Genomic DNA, 21,439 nt, shown 5'->3' with positions numbered 1-21,439 from the left:
TAGATTGGCCAACACAAATCAGATTTTCAGACCATCAGCAGGTTCATAGATTATCATCTGCTGCAGGTTTAGGCCTGATAAAATCTGACCGGGTCTTAATCAAATGCCTGCCACGTTCCTCTGGGGTGGAGAGTCATTGGCTCAGGGCAGTCCAGGCCTTAGTGCCCTTGGGGAAAACATGTCGGCGTTAATATGCGTAGAGATGGAGAGGAGTGGAGTGAGGGTGAAGGTTAACAGGTGTGAAATGAAGCAGCCGGACAATCACCTGCGTCACTGTCTGAATATCAATTCTGATCAAACAGACCGAGGTTAATTTACCGCCTTAGACCAGGAAACAGAAACCCACCTACTGGTGAACCTCAACTTTAAATATTTGATGTTTTAGATCAGTTATAATAACATCTGACCCAGTGGTTCTTAACCTGGGTTTGATCGAACCCCAGGGGTTCGGCGGAGCCTCTGCTGGAGGTAAAGACACTTGTGTAAAGTCGTGATGACGCCCCGCTTTGTCATCACTTGCTGCAGAGGATCACGTTACATTGCTTAGCCAATCAGAGGATCACATTACATTGCTTAGCCAATCATAGGATCACGTTACATTGCTTAGCCAATCAGAGGATCACGTTACATTGCTTAGCCAATCAGAGGATCACGTTACATTGCTTAGCCAATCAGAGGATCACGTTACATTGCTGAGCCAATCAGAGGATCACGTTACATTGCTTAGCCAATCAGAGGATCACGTTACATTGCTGAGCCAATCAGAGGATCACGTTACATTGCTTAGCCAATCAGAGGATCACGTTACATTGCTTAGCCAATCAGAGGATCACGTTACATTGCTTAGCCAATCAGAGGATCACGTTACATTGCTGAGCCAATCAGAGGATCACGTTACATTGCTGAGCCAATCAGAGGATCACGTTACATTGCTTAGCCAATCAGAGGATCAGGTTACATTGTTGAGCCAATCAGAGGATCACGTTACATTGCTGAGCCAATCAGAGGATCACGTTACATTGCTTAGCCAATCAGAGGATCAGGTTACATTGCTGAGCCAATCAGAGGATCACGTTACATTGCTGAGCCAATCAGAGGATCACGTTACATTGCTTAGCCAATCAGAGGATCACGTTACATTGCTTAGCCAATCAGAGGATCACGTTACATTGCTTAGCCAATCAGAGCTGCGGAGGAGCCCTGATTGAAGCAGCTCCTCTCTCAGCATGGATTTGAACTTGTGTCTTTATTTACTTCAGCAAAACTCACAGTTTTTACCACATTTCGGTGAACTTCTAAATCTGCTCCTTAGTCGCATCTTTTCGGGGTTGGTACTGCCTCTAGTGGTGTGGGGGTGGTAACACAGCTAATATAATTACATTACTGAATCAGAATACCGCAAAGTATTTTGTGTGTCGGCGGGGGGTGGGCGAGGGTGGAGGAGGAGGAATAAGAAGGGTTCGGTAAATGCGCATGTGAAACTGGGGGGTTCGGTACCTCAAAAAAGGTTAAGAACCGCTGATCTTCAAGCTCTTCAAGGTCACATGAGTCGTATTTCCAGCAACGATTTTAAGCTCATTTTGAAAAAGTTGATAGAAACAGCAAAATTTAGAATAACTTTCTCAGTTTTGCTAAAAGGCTTTTACACTCGCTTGACATGTGTTTTTTTTCCAATGCAGTGAACTTTCCCATCCACTGATGCCTTACCAGAGGCATGAAACGCAGCAAAATTTCTACGTCTTGTTTGTTACGTCATCATCTGTTGAAACTGCACTTTTCATCGCTTCAAATCAGCAGGAGGAAACACTCCGACTTCACATTTTCTTTTTGTGCCATATTTCAAAAGTTTGCTACAAATTCACATGAAAATATATATTTTTTAGTCGTGTCTCCATTTACTGGTTTGAAGTGAATCAACCAGGCTACGCAAAGCGAGATTTTTTCAGATGTTGATGCTACGCATGGCTGTAACAAACAGGAAGTACAGGCTGCTAACTAGCATGGAGAAAAACTGAGCTTAAAGATTTCAGGAGTTTTGTGCCTCTGGTAAGGCACGACTACATTAGCTACATCAGAACTTATTCTGACAATGTTTCGATTTCCCCTTTAGTGCATTAACTTTATCAGATAAACCACTCAAGCAAGGTTAAAATGGTTTTGCGAATTGAAGAAATTATTTCAAATTTAGGTGTTTCATTAACTTTTACTAATGCAAAATGGGAATAAAAACATTGATGGAGACACAAATTACATTTATTTAACATTTGAGTTAAAACTTTGTTGAAGCGAGTGTCTTTCTGTATTTACTGTTACTACAGATACTCGGGAACATCGGCGTATCCGACGTTCTGCAGGGCTTAAAGCGTCAAGTTGAGGCTCCACAGCTCAGTCTGACGACCAGATGTTGAGGTGAAATATCTAAAAATTCATCTCGGTTTGCCCTGCCAGCATTTTCAGTGCTGGCTCAGCAGAACCTCACGATTTTAGATAAATAACGAAACTCGTGAAGCCTTCATTCCACCACATGTGCGCCTGACGGGAATTATTTCTGTCTGGTTCTTGGTGAGCTCGGGGTCGACCGGGTTCTGAGTGAGAATAATAAAATTTGATCCTGGTTTTATTGTGAATTCTGCAGAACAAACCTTCTAATTATTTTATTTTATTCTAGTTCATTATCGTCTTAAACTAAAACACAAATTTGTCTTTTAAAAAGTTCAGTTCAGCTCTGTGATTGGTCAGCTCTCTGCTCCAGCCGGGAGGTCTCACTCTGAGCGTTTTCCGCGCTCCGTTTCCATCAGCCAAGCCTCATCTGGGGCCTCCGCCTCAGAAACGCTGATTTCACAGCCGTGTGAGCGGCGGCGCGTCCTGTGAAGCGCCTGCTGTTATTATCGTGTTTTACAGGCAATGAGGCCCAGATTTACGGCGGCGCCGACCGCACGGTTTTTTACAAAGCCGGAGAAATAAATGCAGCAGCTGAAGCTGCAGAGGGAGTTCAACCGTTACCTTGTCATATTTGGCGACGATTTCAGCCCGTTCCTGATCCAGTTTCACCGCCGCATCCTGATCGCTATCAGAAGCTGCAGACAAAGAGGAAAAACAGATAAATTACAGTCCAGAAAAACGGCTTATTCACCATAGAAGTCTGCAACTGTTTGGTCAAAAATCCAGATCAAAATGTACCGGTCAGGATAAGGTATTTTTATTATTCTTTTCTCATTGCAAGAATAAAGTTGTAGTAAAACGAGAACAAAGTACTCCAACACAAAACAAACATTACTAAGACCATGTTCCTGTAATTAAGCAAAACTTCTCGTACAAATGACAGGAAGGTTGATCGGAATAAAAGCCAATTTTTAAAGTATTTTCTATCACTTGTAATTTATTTTTTAAAAGTAGAAATGCATTAATCCTCTTGTTTCGCTCTAGATATCGAAATCTGAGGCCTGTATCGGCCAAAACCGATACAGAAACTTTTAACACAGACATAAATGTACTGAATTACAAACTTACTGACTCTGGACCAAACTTTAAACTCTAACGAACATTGAACTCTGGAATTGGACGACATTTTAGATTTCTAAAATAAATAAAAACAAGAACAAATAAAACTAATTATAAAACCTCTGTGAACAAATTATTATTCAAAAAAAGGGCTAGTTGAAACCAAAACACCAGACTGAAGAACGACAGAAAAGAAAAACTATAAAACATGTAAATGGAAACTATTGATCTCATTTTAATTGATTATGTGATAAATTGATTTATTGCAACAGAATTACAAACAAGTAAAAATAAAATGCAACAAACTGCTGACAAAAGATTCAGAAAGTTCAATAAGGAATGCTAAATATAATGTTGAATAAATGATAAAGGTTAGAATTAGACCAAATAGATTTGCACTTATGGATCCGGAACATTGTCTCACACACGGACCGATACCGATATCAATATCGGATCGGTCCAATTCTATGACACATTTACAGAGAGGAAGTGAAAATAAAGACCAGGTTTAACAGTTTAATAGAAATTAAATCTGCTTAAGCCAGACGCTGAGAAATCGGATCGGTTTCTAACGGATTGTGAGCTGCAGAGTTCCTGCCTGTGGTTCTCCACCCTCGACCCGTCGGATCGTTTTCCTGTCACGGCCGCAGAGAGTCGGCCCGACCAGCAGCTCCGAGTTTCTCACCACGCGGCGCTAAACACGGAGGATGTCGAGTGGGGTCATGTTGTGTTTAGGATGCGTTAGTGGAGGCCGAGGATAAATCAGCTTCCTGCAGGGAGACGACGGAAAAATCAAAACCTTCGAGGTTTGATTTCTCACGTCAGGAGAATCTGTTACTTAGAAACCAGAGAAACATCAAGAGATCCTGATCCGATTGAACGATTATATCAACCGAGGGTGGATGGATGGATGGACGGACGGACGGACGGACGGATCTTTCATGTTTCATCTCGACTTGTCACGATAAATTGCTCCAGTAATTATTGCGATAAACGATAATATTGCTCTTTTGTGACATAATAAACTTTAATTTAATAAAGAATCTTCTGGAACATTTTAAACATCCGATATAAAACAACAATAAATAAAAACCAAACACAACCAGAACCATAAATAAACTGGATTACGAATCTCTGTAATTAAAATTTTCTGTCAAAACAATATTAATCATCAGAATGAAAATTTTCACGCTCATTTTTAATTTACGATGCCTTTTAATTGCTGATTGCGACAGGCTTATTTCGCTCTCCAGAACATTTCGGACCTATTCTCTGAGCCCGGTTCTGATGTTACTGGACCACTGGTTCCTCTAACTGGACTGGCTCCGGTTCTGCTCCTCCGACCCGTTTTGGACTTTTATTCGAGTCGCTCTCCGACTTCCTGTCCGGGTCTCCAGGGTCCAGCGGGAGGAAACAAACACGCTCCTTATTGAGCCGGCTGGCATTTTTATGACAGGATGGTGTGTGTGTGTGTGTGTGTGTGTGTGTGTGTGTGTGTGTGTGTGTGTGTGTGTGTCTGTGTGTGAGAGAGAGAGAGAGAGAGTGAAAAACGGTCGGGGGCAAACAAACAAATACAGTGAAGTTTTTTCTTCTTCTTCTGGGATTCCCAGCCCTGGAGGCCTGGTGGTTCCCATGGCGACCAGACTGCGTTTTTATTTTTTACAGCCACGTTTAAATAAATTTTCTGGATGTTTCATCTGATGAATAATAATGAAACGTTTCCCGCAGAGGCCGATACTCTGAGGTTCAGCCACTAAACCGAAACAGGAAACAAATCCAGCATGAAAAAATGAAAACATGCTCAAAAATTTCTGATTTTTTTTCTTTGATTCATCCTGAAAAATTAGCAAAATGTTCTGCAGAAACAAAAAATATGAGCTGCAAATGTTTGCAGACGCTAAGCTACAGTGAAGCACGACATTGCTCAGAAATATGACAAAAAAATATTTTACAGTTATTAATAAAATGAAATATTGTGAACCAACTGCAAAACTTTATTAAAATTAAGACTTAAACATGTAATAATGTACAAAAATCTTCCTTCTGAAACTTAGAAAGTTAAGAGAGAGTAAATATAATTTGAGGTTTGTTAAAATTTGAACATGCTAAAGAGAAAAGAAATTTAAATCTAGACATGTTTCAGTTATCGGCATGAAAATGTGGAACAAACTGAACGATGATCTCAAATGATTTGATCTTTAAAAAAAGCCTTAAAATGTAAAATTATAGAATTATATGCATCAGCCTATTTTAGTAAATTATTGGTTTGTAACGTAGAATTTAGTTTTGTCTTGTTTTCATTTTGTAATGTTGCTAATTTACCAAAATAAAGTGAATCTGAAGCATCACTTTAACGACTCACACTGATGCAACCGGCTGATCTGCAGAGGTCAGAGGTCGCAGCTGTAAGTGATCAGGATCGAGGGTCGACCCAGAAGTTCTGCAGCTTCGACACGCGAGTCGGGTTCTGGTTCCTCCTGAAGCGGAACTGAAACCGTCCACAGAGAGGAAGTTTCTCACGCTTCCTCTCAACCATCAGCAGGTAAACGTCACCTGAAGCAGCGGCTCGGTTCTTCAGAACCTCCACCGTCAGCTGCTGTAGCAGCGACCCAACCTGATGACCAGAACCAACAGGCCGGTCCAGACAGAACCTTCAGTTGTTAAAACTAGAACCGGACCCGGATGAGTTTAACCTGGAAGCCGAAGCGTTTCGGTTCCGCTTCTGCGTTTGTGGCAGCGTGACATTTTAAATAAAGCGGTAGGAATGGAGCCCGGTGTGGACCTCGGACCTCCACACAGAACTTTCAGAACACGACCCGCTTTCTGCAGAACCGAAACGGGTCAGATGAATCAACCCAACGAAGCTGCTTCAGGGAACGACTTATTCATGCAGAATATCTGCAGGTTTTATGCCACCTTGAATTCAATTCAAGACTGAAAAGACTAAACACACCCTACGGAAGCCTCTAACTGCCAGAGCTACGAAATAAACTCAGAAGCAGCGTCTCCTCTCTCACATAATATAAAAATATCTTATTGTGTTTTTAAAGAGATAGAAATCGCATAAAACGAGTTTTCAAAAGCGAAAGTCAATGTCGTCCAGATAACTGGCAGTAAGTTTGCACTTTCCCCTGAGAGATGCAAAAAAAAGTTAGCTAGCTAAACGGCTAGCAAGGGTATATTAGCAGCTAGTTAGCATTAGCTTCAACTGTCTTGAGTCACAGAACACGATGACGATGTTTGAGCGCAAAACTTTTGAATGACATTAGAATTCCTGTCATAAAGACAAAAATACATACAATACTAGATTAAATAGTTCTGTTGTGACAAAATTTAGGACGAGTAATTAAGGTATTTAAGGCTAAACCGCATTTTTGTATAAGCTGTAGACATTTAGAGGCTTTTTAAACACACCATGTCAGAAATAAACATTTAGTTTCTGCGGTATTTACTAAAATTATTTCTTTAGTTTGAAATCAATATCTCAACTTTAATGTATTTACGTTTTAGAACCATTTACAGAATTTGACTGGATGATTCAAACTGAAGAAAACATAATTAGTTTTCTGTTAATCTAAACTCTGCAAATGCTAATCTGTAGTTTTTTTAATTTAATCAGAAACATGAAATAAAACCGTGTTGAGCTTGTTTGACTTTTAAAATGTCAACCTTTCAAACTCCAGACAGAGAAACCAGACAGCAGGATATCAGGGATTATTATTATTGGTCATAATTAACCAGACATTTTCTGCTGCTTTGCTTTAGCTTCTTTCATCATAACGTCTGAGATGCTCAGTGACTAAAAGTAAACATCAGCGATGGGAAATCCCTCCAGCAGGTGCTATGCAGAATTTGAATGAAATATAATATGCAACCGGACGCAGCAGCAGCCAAGCAGGACTTTGTTTCTGTCATTTTGCACAACCTGGTATAATTTGGTGCATCTCTACAGGGAATATATTTCAAACTGGCAATAACATGAGACAAATGTACAGCAGGAAATAAAACACGATTGATGCTTTCAGAGGCAAACCAATCAGGCTCAGATTTGCAGAAATTCTGCTTTAGTCAGTTTTTCTGAAGAGCAACTATGAGAATGAAAAGTCAGTGGTGACGGAGACCATGATGAAGCTGAGGAACGAATTGAAAATTTCTGTTTTTCTTAAAGTTTCTGAAAAACCAAAACATTTTAGGACTAAAATATTTAAAAAAATATATATATTTTTTTGCATGTTGTCCAAAAATTAGGGGGAAATGTAGCAAGAAGTTTATAGATTACTGTGCAGAACTGAACTAGTTTAGTGAAGGAGATGAGGTGATTTAACGGTGGGAACGTAGATCCACCGTTAAATAGGGGAGCGTCAAAATAATTAATTCACATAAAAACATGGTTCTCATTTATCTCCACTCAGAATCAATTTAAAACGTCACAAAATCGATTTTAAAACGTAAAAGTAAAAAGCAAGTCCGCTATCTGTCGGCCTCCATGTTGTATCTACGCGGGGCGTCCAGGCGTCATCACGCAGCCAGTAACGGAACGCACGCATGCGCATAAAGCACCACAGTAGAGCGACAGCAGCAGATGAAAACGGGAGATTCAACAGGTTCCATCAAACATTTGGACTTATTTTAGTTTTTAGATAAGTCCAAGAAGACTGGTGTTGATGAGCTTAACCGAGCTCAGATCGGTGAAAACGTAGATTACTTAGGAAACATCATAAATGAACGGCGCTAAGCTACAGCGGAGCTAAGGTACGTCATACCGTACGCTGTGATTGGTCAGAAGTTTGTTGCCATGTTTCATGCAGAAATCCGCTCGGACAGTCCGCTTCCACCATCGGTTTTACATGAATACGACACATTTTTAGGATTCTTCAATAAATAACTAACAAAGCCTGTCAAATGGCTAAAACCTCCTGTAAGGAAATGTCCTCGTCCGCGGAGGAGGCTGTCTGCAGGAAGATGGCGCTCTCCCTGTGACAGCTTCATGACAAAATGGAGAATGGGAGTAATTCCATCTACATGCGAAAAATACTTTTCAACGTCGTCATGTGTCATTTTGACTTGCAAAGCAGACTGAAGTGGATAATTTCGCTCCTTTCCACACCATTAAAGCAGAAATAACTGTGACTAATCATTTTGAAATGAATCGTGATACAGTAAATAATTCCCACCACTAGTTTCTACCATCATCTCAAACAACAAGGACTGTAAATAACAATACACCTGATTTCCTCAGGAACTTTTCCAAAACTTTCCAGCAACCATGAGAGAAGATCTGGCCTCTTTTATTGGGATTAAAACTGTAATTTAGCGTTCAGCAGGATTAAATCTGATCCAGAAACTGTCAGCTTCACGCTTCCTCATTTTCTGCATTCTGTCACCAGAGTTTTACATCCGAAGGTGAAGTGTGAGCACATCACACCACCGCAGCACAACATTCAAATTCATCATTCCCACATGCAAAAGTTTCTAAATCTGCAAGTTGAGGTCAGTTGAGAGAAGATCTGCACAATGAGCCTCATTTAAAAGCAGAACATCAAACATCCCATCAGACCGGTGAACTTTGACCCTGCAGGAATGCCCTGGAGCTCCTCAGGCGTTACCTCTTTTAAAGTTATCCAGCGGGTCGTCCAGACGAGCCTTGGCCCGCATCGGTCCCGGTTCCACAGCGTCAGAAACACGAGCCGCCTCACGCCATCGGCGCTGAACGCCGCTCCGACACAAAGGGAGGAAGCAGCAGCAGCGCGGGGCAGAGAGAAGTGAGATCAGAGCCGCTGCTGTCACAATGCTGCTGTTTCAGAGTCGCTCCCACTCGCTGCATTCCCCACCCCACTCCACACCACAACGAGCCGCTTTCAGAACCAAGCAGAACCGGACTGGAGATTCATCAGAAACACCCAGAAACTTTTCTGTTTCTTCTGTTTTCTAATGATGACAGCTGCATGATGAAGAGCTGCCGTTAAAAGCTCGTTAAGAGACGGGCGTGATGAGGCGTATCACAGATCTGAGAGAAGGAAGAAGTTCTGCTCTAATCTGAGCAGCGGATCCCTCTGAACTGATCCAGGACCGCAGCCGGACCAGAGGCCGGCCGGCGCAAAGACCCTGATCCTGCTGCTAAAACTTACTTAAAATTTACTGCAGAAAATGCAGATTCACTTTCTTCAGATATCTGTTTAGTATTGGCTGATACCAATCCGATACAGAGTAGAAGTGCTGAATTGACTATAAACGTTGTTTTTTAACACACACTGTAAAAAAAAAGGGCTGCACAGTGGAGCAGTTGGTAGAGCTGTTGCCTTGCAGCAAGAAGGTTCTGGGTTCGATTCCCGGCCTGGGGTCTTTCTGCATGGAGTCTCCATGTTCTCCCTGTGCATGGTGGGTTTTCTCCGGGTACTCCGGTTTCCTCCCAGTCCAAAAACATGACTGTCAGGTTAATTGGCCTCTCCAAATTGCCCCTAAGTGTGAGTGTGTGTGTGCATGGTTGTGTGTCTCTGTGTTGCCCTGCGACAGACTGGCGACCTGTCCAGGTGACCCCGCCTCTCACCCGAAACGTTAGCTGGAGAGACAGCAGCACCTCCTGACCCACTAAGGAACATGGGTGTAAAGAAAATGGATGGATGGATGGACACTGTAAAAACACAAAATCTTACTAAGTATTTTTGGTGTAGTTTCTAGTGCAAATATCTTAGCAAACTTGAAATAAGACCAACTTAAAGCTCGTTTTAAGTAAATAATTCCTTAATGTTGATGAAAAGTCCTCGGTCCAGTGGCAGATAAATTAACTGATAACAAGGGAAAATGTCTCATCAGTGAAATAAAAATAAACTGCACCAACATTTTTCTCAATTGATTAGGAAAGTACAGTTAGATTCTAAATCAAAAATAAAGATTACAGTCAAAACGCAAAATTATCTATAAAAAAATATCAGTTTAGGGCTGCAGCTAATAATTATTTAGTAATAGATTATTCTTATAATCAGATGAAAACATTGGCACATTCTGCAGATTTTTCATTTAACCATTTTTCCCCTTTTTATGTTTTAATACATCTTTTTAAATTAATTTCTTTCATTATTTTTTTCCTATTTAATATTTATTTTAAATTATCTGTACTCAATTGTTTTGAGTTTTCTGAATTTATTTATTAAAATATTCAGAAAGTAATGACTGGAAACTAAAGCGATGATCCATTTAAATATTTTAAGACGCCTGTGGAAAACATATTAAAGGAGATTTACACAGTTAATTATTGTTAAAGAAGCTAAATGCAGAGGAATTGGGTGTTACGATCAGATTTTAGGAGAAAAATAAACATTTTATCTGTTTATGTTCAGTAAAAACAACTTTAATCTCCATTTATTGTAGAACAGAAGAAATCTTTCACTGTTCCTCTGCAGATCAACTTCCTCTCAACTTTCAATTATTTCTTCTCCTTTTGGTCAGGAAAAGCAGCACAGCTAATGTTGGCGTCATTTGAGCATTAGTGCTATAAACTGGCAGGAAACAGGAAGTTGAAGCAGGTCAGAGATTCTCTGCTTCAGAAACTGAATCTGATCTAATGACTTCAAACACAGAATAAATGTTTCGTTTAAGCTCCACAGCTTCGCCTCGGAGGGAGAGGCAGCAGCATCAGATGGGCTGAAACCTTGCTCTTCGTCACGCTGTGACAAGGCCACAAGCTGGTGTTGCACACTGGTCACTTAAACAAGGTCAGGTTTCTCAGATGCTACATGGTGCAGTTTGGAAAGTTACACACTCAAAATTTAACAACAATAATTTGGGCAACTTTTTTCAGGCCAAAACACGAGGGTTCATTTTTGAAAGTCATATTTTCACCATGTTATATAATGTAGCTAGAGAGAAACATTTCGTTCCAGCTAAGTATCTAGCACCAAACCAAAGATTTTGTGGTAAATAGTTAGTTGGAAGCTAAGAATATAATTAGCAAGCTAAAGATTTAGTTAGCTCAGAGCTAACTAAATACTGAACTACCCCAGAGCTAAATAAGCATTTAACGAGCTCAGAGTGAAATATTAGTTCATTAACTAAATATTAAGCTAGCTCTTAGTTAACTGCACATCTAACTAGCTTAGAGCTAAATATTTAGCTAGCTCAGAACTAACTAAAAGTTTAACTAAATCAGAGCTAGTTATTTAGCTTAAGCTAAATATTTAGCTTCATAACTAGTGAGCTATCTACATTTATAAGCTAAATATTTAACTAGCTCAAATAAAAAATATTTAGTTCCTAAGCTACAGATTTAGCTAGCTCAGAGTAATATATTTAGTTAGCAAGCTAAATATTTGGCACCAAAATTAAATAATTAGCTCTAAGTCAGCTAAATGATCAAGTACTTATGTAGCGCAGAGCTAAATATCTAGTTTGGCGCTAAATAGTTAGGTTGCTAACTTTGGTATGTTTATAAATTAATAAATAACATGATGAAATAATAAATTTTTTCTCTTGCGGCTAAAAGGCTAAATTTTGAACCGAAACTTTGCAAACGGCCCCCATGAGCTGCTGTGTTTGCATTAAGCCGAGAAGCAAAATATTGACGGAGGCTTTGTGTGATGTTTCATGATCTGCAAGCATCTGATGCATAATTTAATAAGTCAGGAGTAAACAGGGATCAATATAAATATAAAAGCAGTCCTTGGAGAATAAACAGCAGCTCAACAACAGACAAGCTGAGCAGAGATGTCAGCAGGCGGCTGCACAACCCCTGCAGTGTTTCCACTGTTCCTGACCAGCATCCATATTTCATTCACACACGCCTGCTAACTCGCTTAGCGCCCAGAGATGGAGCACAACGCACCGTGAAAACCGCTGCTGCAGTCGATAAATACTCCAAGCTCGTTTCTGTCCGACTGCCGCAGAAAACAAGATGATCTGCAGAGACCAGAATAATCCAAATTTCACACATAAAACAATGATGAAACGTCCAACTAGGAGGAGTTCAGACCCCCGGAAACGAAGCGATGGGTTTATCTCTTTGAGTCAACGTCGCAGCAGTTTGGGAGTTTTGGGTCATTTAAAGTCATTTCCTGTTTATTTGGGATCAAAACCCAAAAACTGCTGCAGTGAGGTTATTTATCAGAAATGTACGACATGCTTTCAGCTCCAGCTCTTTGTCCAACACTTTATTGAAGTCGAAATCAAACTTCCTGTTTCTTGAACTGTTTATTTTTTATAAGGTATTAATGTCCACGTTGTGATACTTCAGTCAAATGCAGATCAGAACATTTCTGTCCCAAATTAAAACAGAACCAACCGTTTTTGATGGAAAACGTAAAAAATCAGGCATTTAGGTTTTCCATCTATTACTATGATTTTCACAGTAAGAGAGACTGTACTGGCTGCTGCAGCTTCCTGTTTATTTGCATCATGCAGCCTGTTCTGCTGGGCTCAGATGGAAGACGGGGTCTAAAAAAAGCAGCTGAAACACTTCTGATTAAACTATAAGACGTTCACAGCAATTGATTATTCACCACCACATTTCAGACTTAATTTATCAAATTATCTGCAGATACTTGAACAATACGGTTATATCCGTAATTGTTATTTTGATTTTAACTTACAGACTTCTGTACAAATACAACAAATATTAAGAATAAAGATGTTTACGTTGAATGTTAAACCTTTTTGCTCTTATTGGGTAAAACAGAGGACGACACAAACTGAAATAAGTTGAGGAACATGGCCGCTTCAAAAACAGGAAGTGGACTACAGCGCAGGGCATTGTGGGTAAATACAACCAAACCAAACGGTCTTTCATCAGCAGGAGGAATGATCTTTCGAAATTCAGCTACTGCTAAAATCTGACGTCTCCATTTCCATTTCCATTTGGAGAAGAACGAAGTTTTGGAGGTTTTTGTGTCGTTTCCTTCAGTGGTTCTCGGTGCAGCGCCCCCACAGGCCAGGAGGGGAACAGGTTGGTTTGACTCAGAGCCACAGCAGCTGGAAATGGAGCAAATGTTGAAACTTTGGTCCAAAACCAAACCAAATCCACCGGACTGTCAGGTGTTGCTTGTGAAGTTAACGACTCTGAATCCTTCTCTGACTGTGAGGACGTTAAATGTCCTGGAATGACTTTTAAAATCCATCTGCTTTCTAACAAACAGCCGAGTTTGTGCTGCAGCTCGATCTCCTGATCCTCTAAGTCCAGGTGGAGTTAATGAGGGCTGAGCTCCTCTAAGCAGCACTAAGCCTCCAGCAGGGATTGTTTAGAAACGAGGCGTACACTTCATACAAAACAACTTCCCAGCAGGTGACGGTGGCTCTGGAGGAGCTGCAGAGGTCAGAGCTCCATATCCTGTCATGATAAAAACTGATGGCGGATGATGAGCCGTGCCAAAAATTACTGTGATAAACGACGACATTATCGTTTTGAGACCATTTTTAAGTGATAATCATGGAATAATAATGAAGATCAATAAACTTTCAGTTCAGACAAAAATAAAACAAAATCTCTAAACAAAATTGTTCATCTGGTCTTTGGTAGAAAGATAAACTTGACAAAACAAAACAAATTACACAAATGGAATTTATTGAGCCGTTTCTGTTAATTGATTTATTGATTATTGCAACAGGCAAGAAGACAAATGTCTGCCAAGTATTGATAGATTCATGCCTCACATTTTTACTTGTAAAAACAAAGAGAAAAAACTAAATTTTAATTACTAGAGAAGTTAATTTGAGTTTCTATTGGCTAAACTATCCCCGTTAGCAGGACTAACGGCTTTAAAAACATCCCTCTGTGTGAAATTAATCCTCATAATTTGTATTTTTCAACAATCAACCCCAATAAATGACATTTAGGGTAAATAATAAGCTGTAAAAGTCGTGTTGGTCACAGCGTCCCGTCAGCAGCAGCTCCATTATTTATCGGACACCAGAGAAACGCAGCAGCGCGACACAAAACCCCCGACAACCCAGACGGAGACGCGTCCTGCAGCAACACGGCCGTCTCCGGGGGACATGTCCGACAACCGCTGCAGCACAAAACGATTAACTTCACCGTTACATCAGACCGGATTTCACTGAATTTAATAAAACACTGATGGTGAGATCTGACAGAGAAGAACGTAGTTTTTCTCTTCACCAACAGCAGCTGCCTGTTCCCACAGACACAAAACAAGACGGACGGGTTTCAGTCCAGCTCCAGTAAAGCTGAAGAGTCTCTGGGTGAAGCAGCAGATGGACCCGGGAAGGCACGGACTATTTTAGCAACAACCTTTTGTTTAAACTAATTAAATTTGGAGATTCCTCCAGAGAAAAACAAAACGGCGTTTAGAAATGATGAGGAAACTCGAAAACCACCTTAAAGTGGCTCAAAAACAAGCAGCCGCCATGTTTCCATCCAATCGTCACTTTTAAAATGTCGCAAAGGGAAACGAGTCGCGTTTCCATCTGCTGGTTTGAAGCGAATCAACAGATAACTGAGCGAAATTCTCCAATTACATGTTAATAAACAGGAAGCAGAGAAAAAGAGAAAAACTAGCACAGACCACGTAAAAAAAAAAAAAAAAAAAAGGAGTTTGGTGCCTCTGGTAAGGCACAGAGTCACCGGTGGATGAGAAACGTGTTTCCATTTCCTTTTAACACATTTATTGGTTTTCAGTAAATCCAAAAACGAGAAAGAGAGAGAAAGAGAGAGAGAGAGAGAGAGAGAGAGAGAGAGAGAGAGAGAGAGAGCAAAACAATTATTTGCAAAATGGTGGAAATTTGTGGTCGTTTTAATCGATCACAAATTAAATGCTTAAATATAAAAAGAAAGTTACAAAAACAGAAGAATTCTAAAAAATTTTTTAGGAAATGTAAATAATTTTGGTCCCACAAAAAGAAGGAATTTAGTCTGATTGAAAAAGTAAATAAAATATGCGAACGGCGCAATGCGCTGCAGGATAACCGCAAACAGACGTTCAGCTTTACCGCGTTTAAAATCTGTTAAATTGATTCACAAATCTTTTTATTTGTGCACCTCGAATGGAAACTGTAACCGTTTGGTGATTAAAACCAGCGCACACACCTCCAAATCGCGCGGCCGCCCGGTGCCTGGATGGAGACACCAGCTCCTTGACGATCTGCAGGACCTGCATGCTTATCCAGTGGGAGGAGCCATGAGGCGGCGGCGGCTCTGGCGCCCCTCAGCCTCATTGCTCCTCAGCTGGCCCGCAGCATGACTCCTCCAGGACGCTGGTTTCCAGTGAAATCAAGACTCTGCTCCTGCTTCCTGCTTGCTGGGCGTCTTCAGTATTTCCTCCACGCTGCTCCACCTGCGTTGAGCGGCGCCTCAGGGCGACAGGAAGCAGCAGCGCGGCGATGCCCTCTCCGCTGCCGGCCGCTGCGGCGCGGCGCCCTCGTCATGCCGCGTGCGATCCGGAGCGGAGCCGTCCTCCGCCGGCTTGTTTCCGTCCCCGGCTGGACGCTGCAGATCAAAAGGTCCTGAGCGCAGCAGCTGGCTCCTCGGTCCGCTCTTCACATCCTGCAGATCCTAATTAACGAGCCTCCAGCTCTTCCCTCCTCTCCTCTCACTGCGTTTCTGCCGTGGAGCAGAAACATGAGCAGAATGCAGACGGCTGAGCGAGCACAGATGATTTGTACCACCCAGGTAACGCCTTCTCGCTCCATCCTGCCTCCTTCTGCTGCTCTGATCATTTTCATCCAACAGCCATGAAATTAAAGCCGTTAAATTTGCTGGAATGAGCCTCAGAAAAGCTGCCAGTTTTCCATCTGATCCTCAGAGTTTCTGCAGAAATCTGAGCTTTTATTTCATCATTACTGCAGAAATGAGTCAAAAGGGTCATATTTGGTTCATTCAGCTGAAATCATATGCAACATGAAATGATGTTTATCATTTATAGAGATAAAAATGATGTTTAAAACTCCCCAAATCTGTCCCTAATGTCAAGATTATGATAATATTTATCCCATTATTCTTGCATATTATTGGAAAAATTAGTCTGAGATCAATTAGATCATATTTAATATGTAGGAATAATTTTCTCTCATTGCTATTTATTGTATCGTTTATCATTTATTCCAAATAATGTTTAAAACCGTCAGTAATGTTTGTTACTTTTACAATTCTCTTGTTTGTTTGATGAAAAGTTTCAATAAATGCCAATAACCCTGAGAAACGAGTCTCGCTACAGACGAATTAGAAGATTTTATTTGAATAAGATTTTTTTTCGTATCATTTTTAAATTTGTTTTCATGATAAATTCCAATTAATTTTGTTTAAAATCCCCCAAACTGTCAGTAATGTTTGGAAAGTTGGATTTTCTATTTTCTCCACTGTTTGATCAATGAAAAATATCGATAAATTCCAAAAAAACAGGAATTATGACGAATGGGAATTAACTGATCAGATTTATTTATCTGGCTGGTGTCCTAAAGAAGCACATTGGAAATAAGAAAGTTTCTGTATTGTGGTTAAAGAACAGATTAAAAACTATAAATGTATGTGGTGTGAACTTCATACGTCTAATTACTAAAACGTATTTATATTTTTAAAGAAGTTAGGATGTAAAGCTTCATGTGTGGACGGAGGTCCTGCAGAAAGCGTTTCTGGTTCCAGCAGCCACCAAAAAAAACAACGTTCAAACGATCCAAACATGAAAAACAGGCTCATTTTCAGTGTGAACACACACACACACACACACACACACACACACACACACACACACACACACACACACACACACACACGTACGCGGCGCTCTGTGATAAAGTGTCAGTATATTTGTCTCCTCCGGCTGTGCAACAGAAAGCCCAATTACTGCATGGCTGGACGCTCTGCAGCTGCTGTTGCTATGGTTACGACCCGGCGTTGCTAGGCTGTGAACCCCCCCCCCCCCCCTGCTGAGCGAGGCGAAGATTTTTTACAAACACGAAAGCGAGAAGCGAGAAGCTTTTAGCGTCGCATAACTGACCAGAAAATGTTTCGTTTTACTTCCGGGAAAAAAAAAAAAAACAGGAATCTGGAGGACAAGTTTGAATTAATCGCATATTTTCAGAAACGTTCACGATAAATTCCCCCAAACATTGGTGAAGTTATCAACAAATCCATTTTTCTACGGGCGGTCCAATGGGAACGAAGACTTTAAGCAATAAATCCATTTAATCACACAGGATAAATTAAAATAAAATAAATGTAACCATCTTCCCTTTAATAGATGAAAAGCCGTCATTTTGATAACGTTTAACCACCAGCATGAAGAAGCTACTTTTCACTTCCTGCCACTCTTTCCCGTCTGTTATCATCATTCTTTAAATACAATTGTATAATTCACGTTTGTTTATTTTGGATTTTTAAATCGTGTGAAATGTTCTGTAGAAATTAAAGTAGCGTTAAATCAGTTTAAAATGGTCTCAGAATGACAATATTATCGTTTATCGCAATAATTTCTGGGACAATTTATCGTCCAGCTAACTTTGTGATTGTGAAAAGGCTAGGCTGCCTTCTACTGCCCCCTAGTGGCTGAAGTCAGGACTCTCATCCAATTCGATTCAGAATCAATATATATATAGAAAATGTCCCAAAGTTTTGTAACTACGCGGCACATCGTGTAGTCGTCATGGAGACGGTGCAGAAATGCAAAAAGCTGTTAAAACGATCAACGCAGAAATCATTTTTAATACTCATCTGGATTAAAAACTGATCTTGGATAAATATTCCCACCGTTACTAAAAAAAATAATCTCCAACTCAACGTGAACATCAGGAAGTTTCCAACCAACTCCCAGATATTCACGTCCTCCTCGTTACGTCAGGATTTATTGATTGATATTTAGTGAAAACTGTCTCGGGGAAATTAAACGGAGCCCTTCCGTCAACACGAAGCAGGAGAAAAAGATGGACGTGTGGGAACCATCGAGCTACACTTATTTTTATCTTTCAAGCCTCAACAAGACAGAATCAATCGATTCCGCATCTCCAGAGGATCAGCCTGGATGAGAGCGGAGCGAGCAGCGGCGGGCCTCCTGAGGCGAAATGGATCCGGGTTCGACTGGAAGCAGGACGAAGGAGCCGACCGACAACCAGCAGATCGATAACTTCTCATCAGAGAGAATCCATCGTTTTAATCTACAGCTGGAGGTCAGGATGACGGCGGCGAGTGAAAACAATCAAATTAGAGCCGGAGCGACGTTGTAAACACACAGGTAAGCAGTTACATCCCTAAAAACCATCCAGGACTCTTCAGATCTACACTCGTTTACTGGTTTCACTGAGTTTAGGTTCAACGTCTGGATGTTAAAAACATGAAATGTTCCGTTTATTTTATTAAACACATCAGGATGGATGGATGTTTAAACCTCAGGAATGTTTCTTCCTGCTCTCCTCTGGACTTTTCCTCTCCTCGCAAATGTTTCGCAAAAATAAAAGAAACATTTGATTTGAGTGATGCCGACTCCCACCTGCAGGTGGCAGTGTTTCCGACTTCTACCACCCTGTCAAGATTTTGTCTGTTGTCAATGTGGCGAGTACCAAAATGGAGCTATTTGTGTTCTTTAAAGATTTAATCTGCTCGTGTTTTTCTTCAATATGTAGATTTTTGGATTTAATTGGAAAAAAATATTGTAAATATTCCTAAAGTAGTGCCACAAAATCTGGGATTTTGATGGTAAAAATCCCAGTGTTCAAAAGTGTTGATGACAACGTTCCTACAGGTGCATATCGTCCTTCCACCAAACTTTCCATGAATATGCATACAGCACTCAATGTGACCATTATGGAGCATTTCTGAATTAAATATGTATATTTTTAATTGTGCTGATGTAATATTTGTTATTACTGCTTAATTATCCAGATCCGTGTTGCAGAACTGAAACGTCGTTCAGGTACGACTGGAAACCAGCAGCAGTCAGTTCTGTACTGGCTGAAAATCATCCAATTATTGTCTGTATTTTAACTTTTTGATTGCTAAAATCAGTAAATATCCGTTTATGTCTGACAGAAGTTATATTTTTGGTGTATTTTTACCCCCAGAATTCTCATAAATATTCTTTAAAATTTTTTAATCTAAGATAAAATTCAGAAAATGTCTTAATAATTTAAACCATTCCACTGGTTTTACTTTGGTTTTCAGCAGAAGAACAGAGAGTCTGGGTGTTTCAGCTGCAGTTATTTTTGTCCTCCCTTTTCAAGCCTCAACCAGACAGAATCCATATGCAACAATCTGCTGAGGATTTCAAAATAAAAGCCTCCTGAGGAGAAATGGAACCTTTTATGATAACAATCACGTTTCACTTCCTTCGCCTTTATTTTCGAACAGATCTGCTCGGCAGCCGTCATTCATAACCTCCATTAAACGTTGAAGCTAAATGCTATCCGAAGCGCTGAGTCGGCGTTTCCCTCCTGACTCCCGACTTTCCCGCTTCCTGTCCCGCTGCGCCGTTCTGCCTGGCACACTTCCTGTTTGCCTGCCCCGTGTCACTTCCTGCTCAGAGCAAGCAGCTTTTTTTTTATTTCACGTTTTTCTAGAATTGAGCATTGAAAAGTCGCCACGTTCATTCAATGCATGAATAAATAAATCCAGAACGGTGAAAACAAAAAGGAAGAGAAAAGCACCGCGTATATAAATGTAGAAGCTTTAAAAAGAAACATAAAAGAGGAAAAAAGATCCTTTTTCTGAGAATTATAACAATTCACTTCATCAAGTTGCTAAATAAATGTCAACGCAAATCTTTTTAAATGTAATATATGTAGTAGTGACTTCCTAGAGGTCCTGCTGTGGCGTTCCTCAGGGCTGTGTGCTCGGTCCTGTCAGTAGTTTGTAATTATTGTGCTTGTATCTCTGCAGGCACTTCGCAGTGACTTCCTCCTGCTCTGCCGTGTTTTTCAGGACCAACTCGCTCCGACTCCAATAATTACGCCACCAGCTCCAGGTCTACAAGACGCAGCTTGTCCAACGTCTCCACTCTGAGGACGGATGGATCAAACTTTCTGAGGACAGCAGATAAAAACACGGCCGAGCCGCTCGGCTCACCATGGCAACCAAATGCAGAGCGACCACGAACGGCTTGCGGCGAGGAAACGCGTCTCTGTTTGTGTGAAGGGAACGAGCTGCAGCTTCCAATCTGAGGCGTTTTTATCATCTGTAGCTAAATTTCAGCTTTTTATTCAAACATCTGCAGCTAAACTACCTTCAGTTTAGTTTCCCTGAATCTGCAGGGAGTTTCAGCTGTAATAAAAGCTCAATTTGATCCTTTTATGGCCTGATAACCTTACCTTTGTTCCCATCAGTCCACAGAAACCGAGACTAACACTCAAGGTCTGCTGGAAATGTAGCAAACGCAGAGATTAAAGAGCAAATTCAGGCCACAGAGAGGATCCAAACATTCAGCGTTTGGAGGCTCGTTTCACTCTTCCTTTCTTTAAAAACTGCATCAGAGGTAGAGAAAATCCAAACACTCAACAGACTCTGACAGAAATGATCCCGAATCTAAACGTTTTCCAGTTAAAAAGCTTCCGAATTCCCAAAGTTAGGATGATGGAGCAACAAGTGGAATACAATAAAAACAATAAACGTTTGTAAATATTTATGCTATAATGAGCTTTTGGATCCATTAAAAAGTAATCAATATATCGAATGTTTCTTTTCTTATTGACAAAAAAGGATTGAATTGCTTATTTGCATCTTATTTTTCTAATATATGAAATAAACTTAGGTGGTTAAATAAATAAAAAAAATCAGAATATGGCTTTTTTATCTGATTACCTGATTAATCGTGAGAATAACTGATTACTACAATAATCATTAGCTGCGGCTCTAAACTGAGCTCATTTCTGTAACAGTGGAGATGGAGGAAAACGGCCAGGACACTAAATGAAACATCCACTGGAGCTGCACCCGCTGCAAAACCTGCTTCTGTAAAGGAAACTGAACTTTGAGCTGCCAGAACCGAAGTTTCTGCACCAAGGAGATCCGACT

At 40.6% G+C, this 21,439-nt stretch overlaps 1 protein-coding gene and 1 long non-coding RNA gene across 8 annotated transcripts in view; one reads left to right on the top strand and one right to left on the bottom strand.

Annotated features, from left to right (window-relative positions):
* Positions 1–21,439, bottom strand: part of usp6nl (USP6 N-terminal like) — a 54,800-nt gene that overhangs the window by 19,732 nt on the left and 13,629 nt on the right. For 4 of the 7 annotated variants that reach the window (XM_008401586.3, XM_081603723.1, XM_008401585.3 and 1 more), the window contains one exon: positions 3,004–3,077. In XM_008401586.3, coding sequence (XP_008399808.2) covers positions 3,004–3,077 — 74 coding nt within the window. Of the gene's footprint in view, positions 1–3,003; positions 3,078–9,107; positions 9,280–12,319; positions 12,339–15,532; positions 16,290–21,439 lie in introns of those variants that run through there. The other 3 variants (XM_008401583.3, XM_081603725.1, XM_008401584.3) reach the window with 3 other exon arrangements.
* Positions 16,025–21,132, top strand: LOC145550137 (uncharacterized). The gene is made up of 3 exons (XR_014085995.1): positions 16,025–16,114; positions 18,408–18,668; positions 20,351–21,132. It is a non-coding gene; the product is annotated as an uncharacterized LOC145550137 (long non-coding RNA).

The sequence above is a fragment of the Poecilia reticulata genome, chromosome 23 (genome assembly GCF_904066995.2).
Source record: "Poecilia reticulata chromosome 23, P_reticulata-male-v2, whole genome shotgun sequence".
Taxonomy (NCBI): domain Eukaryota; kingdom Metazoa; phylum Chordata; class Actinopteri; order Cyprinodontiformes; family Poeciliidae; genus Poecilia; species Poecilia reticulata.
The sequence above is the reverse complement of the archived record's forward strand: the minus strand, read 5'-3'. Positions and strand labels throughout refer to the sequence as shown.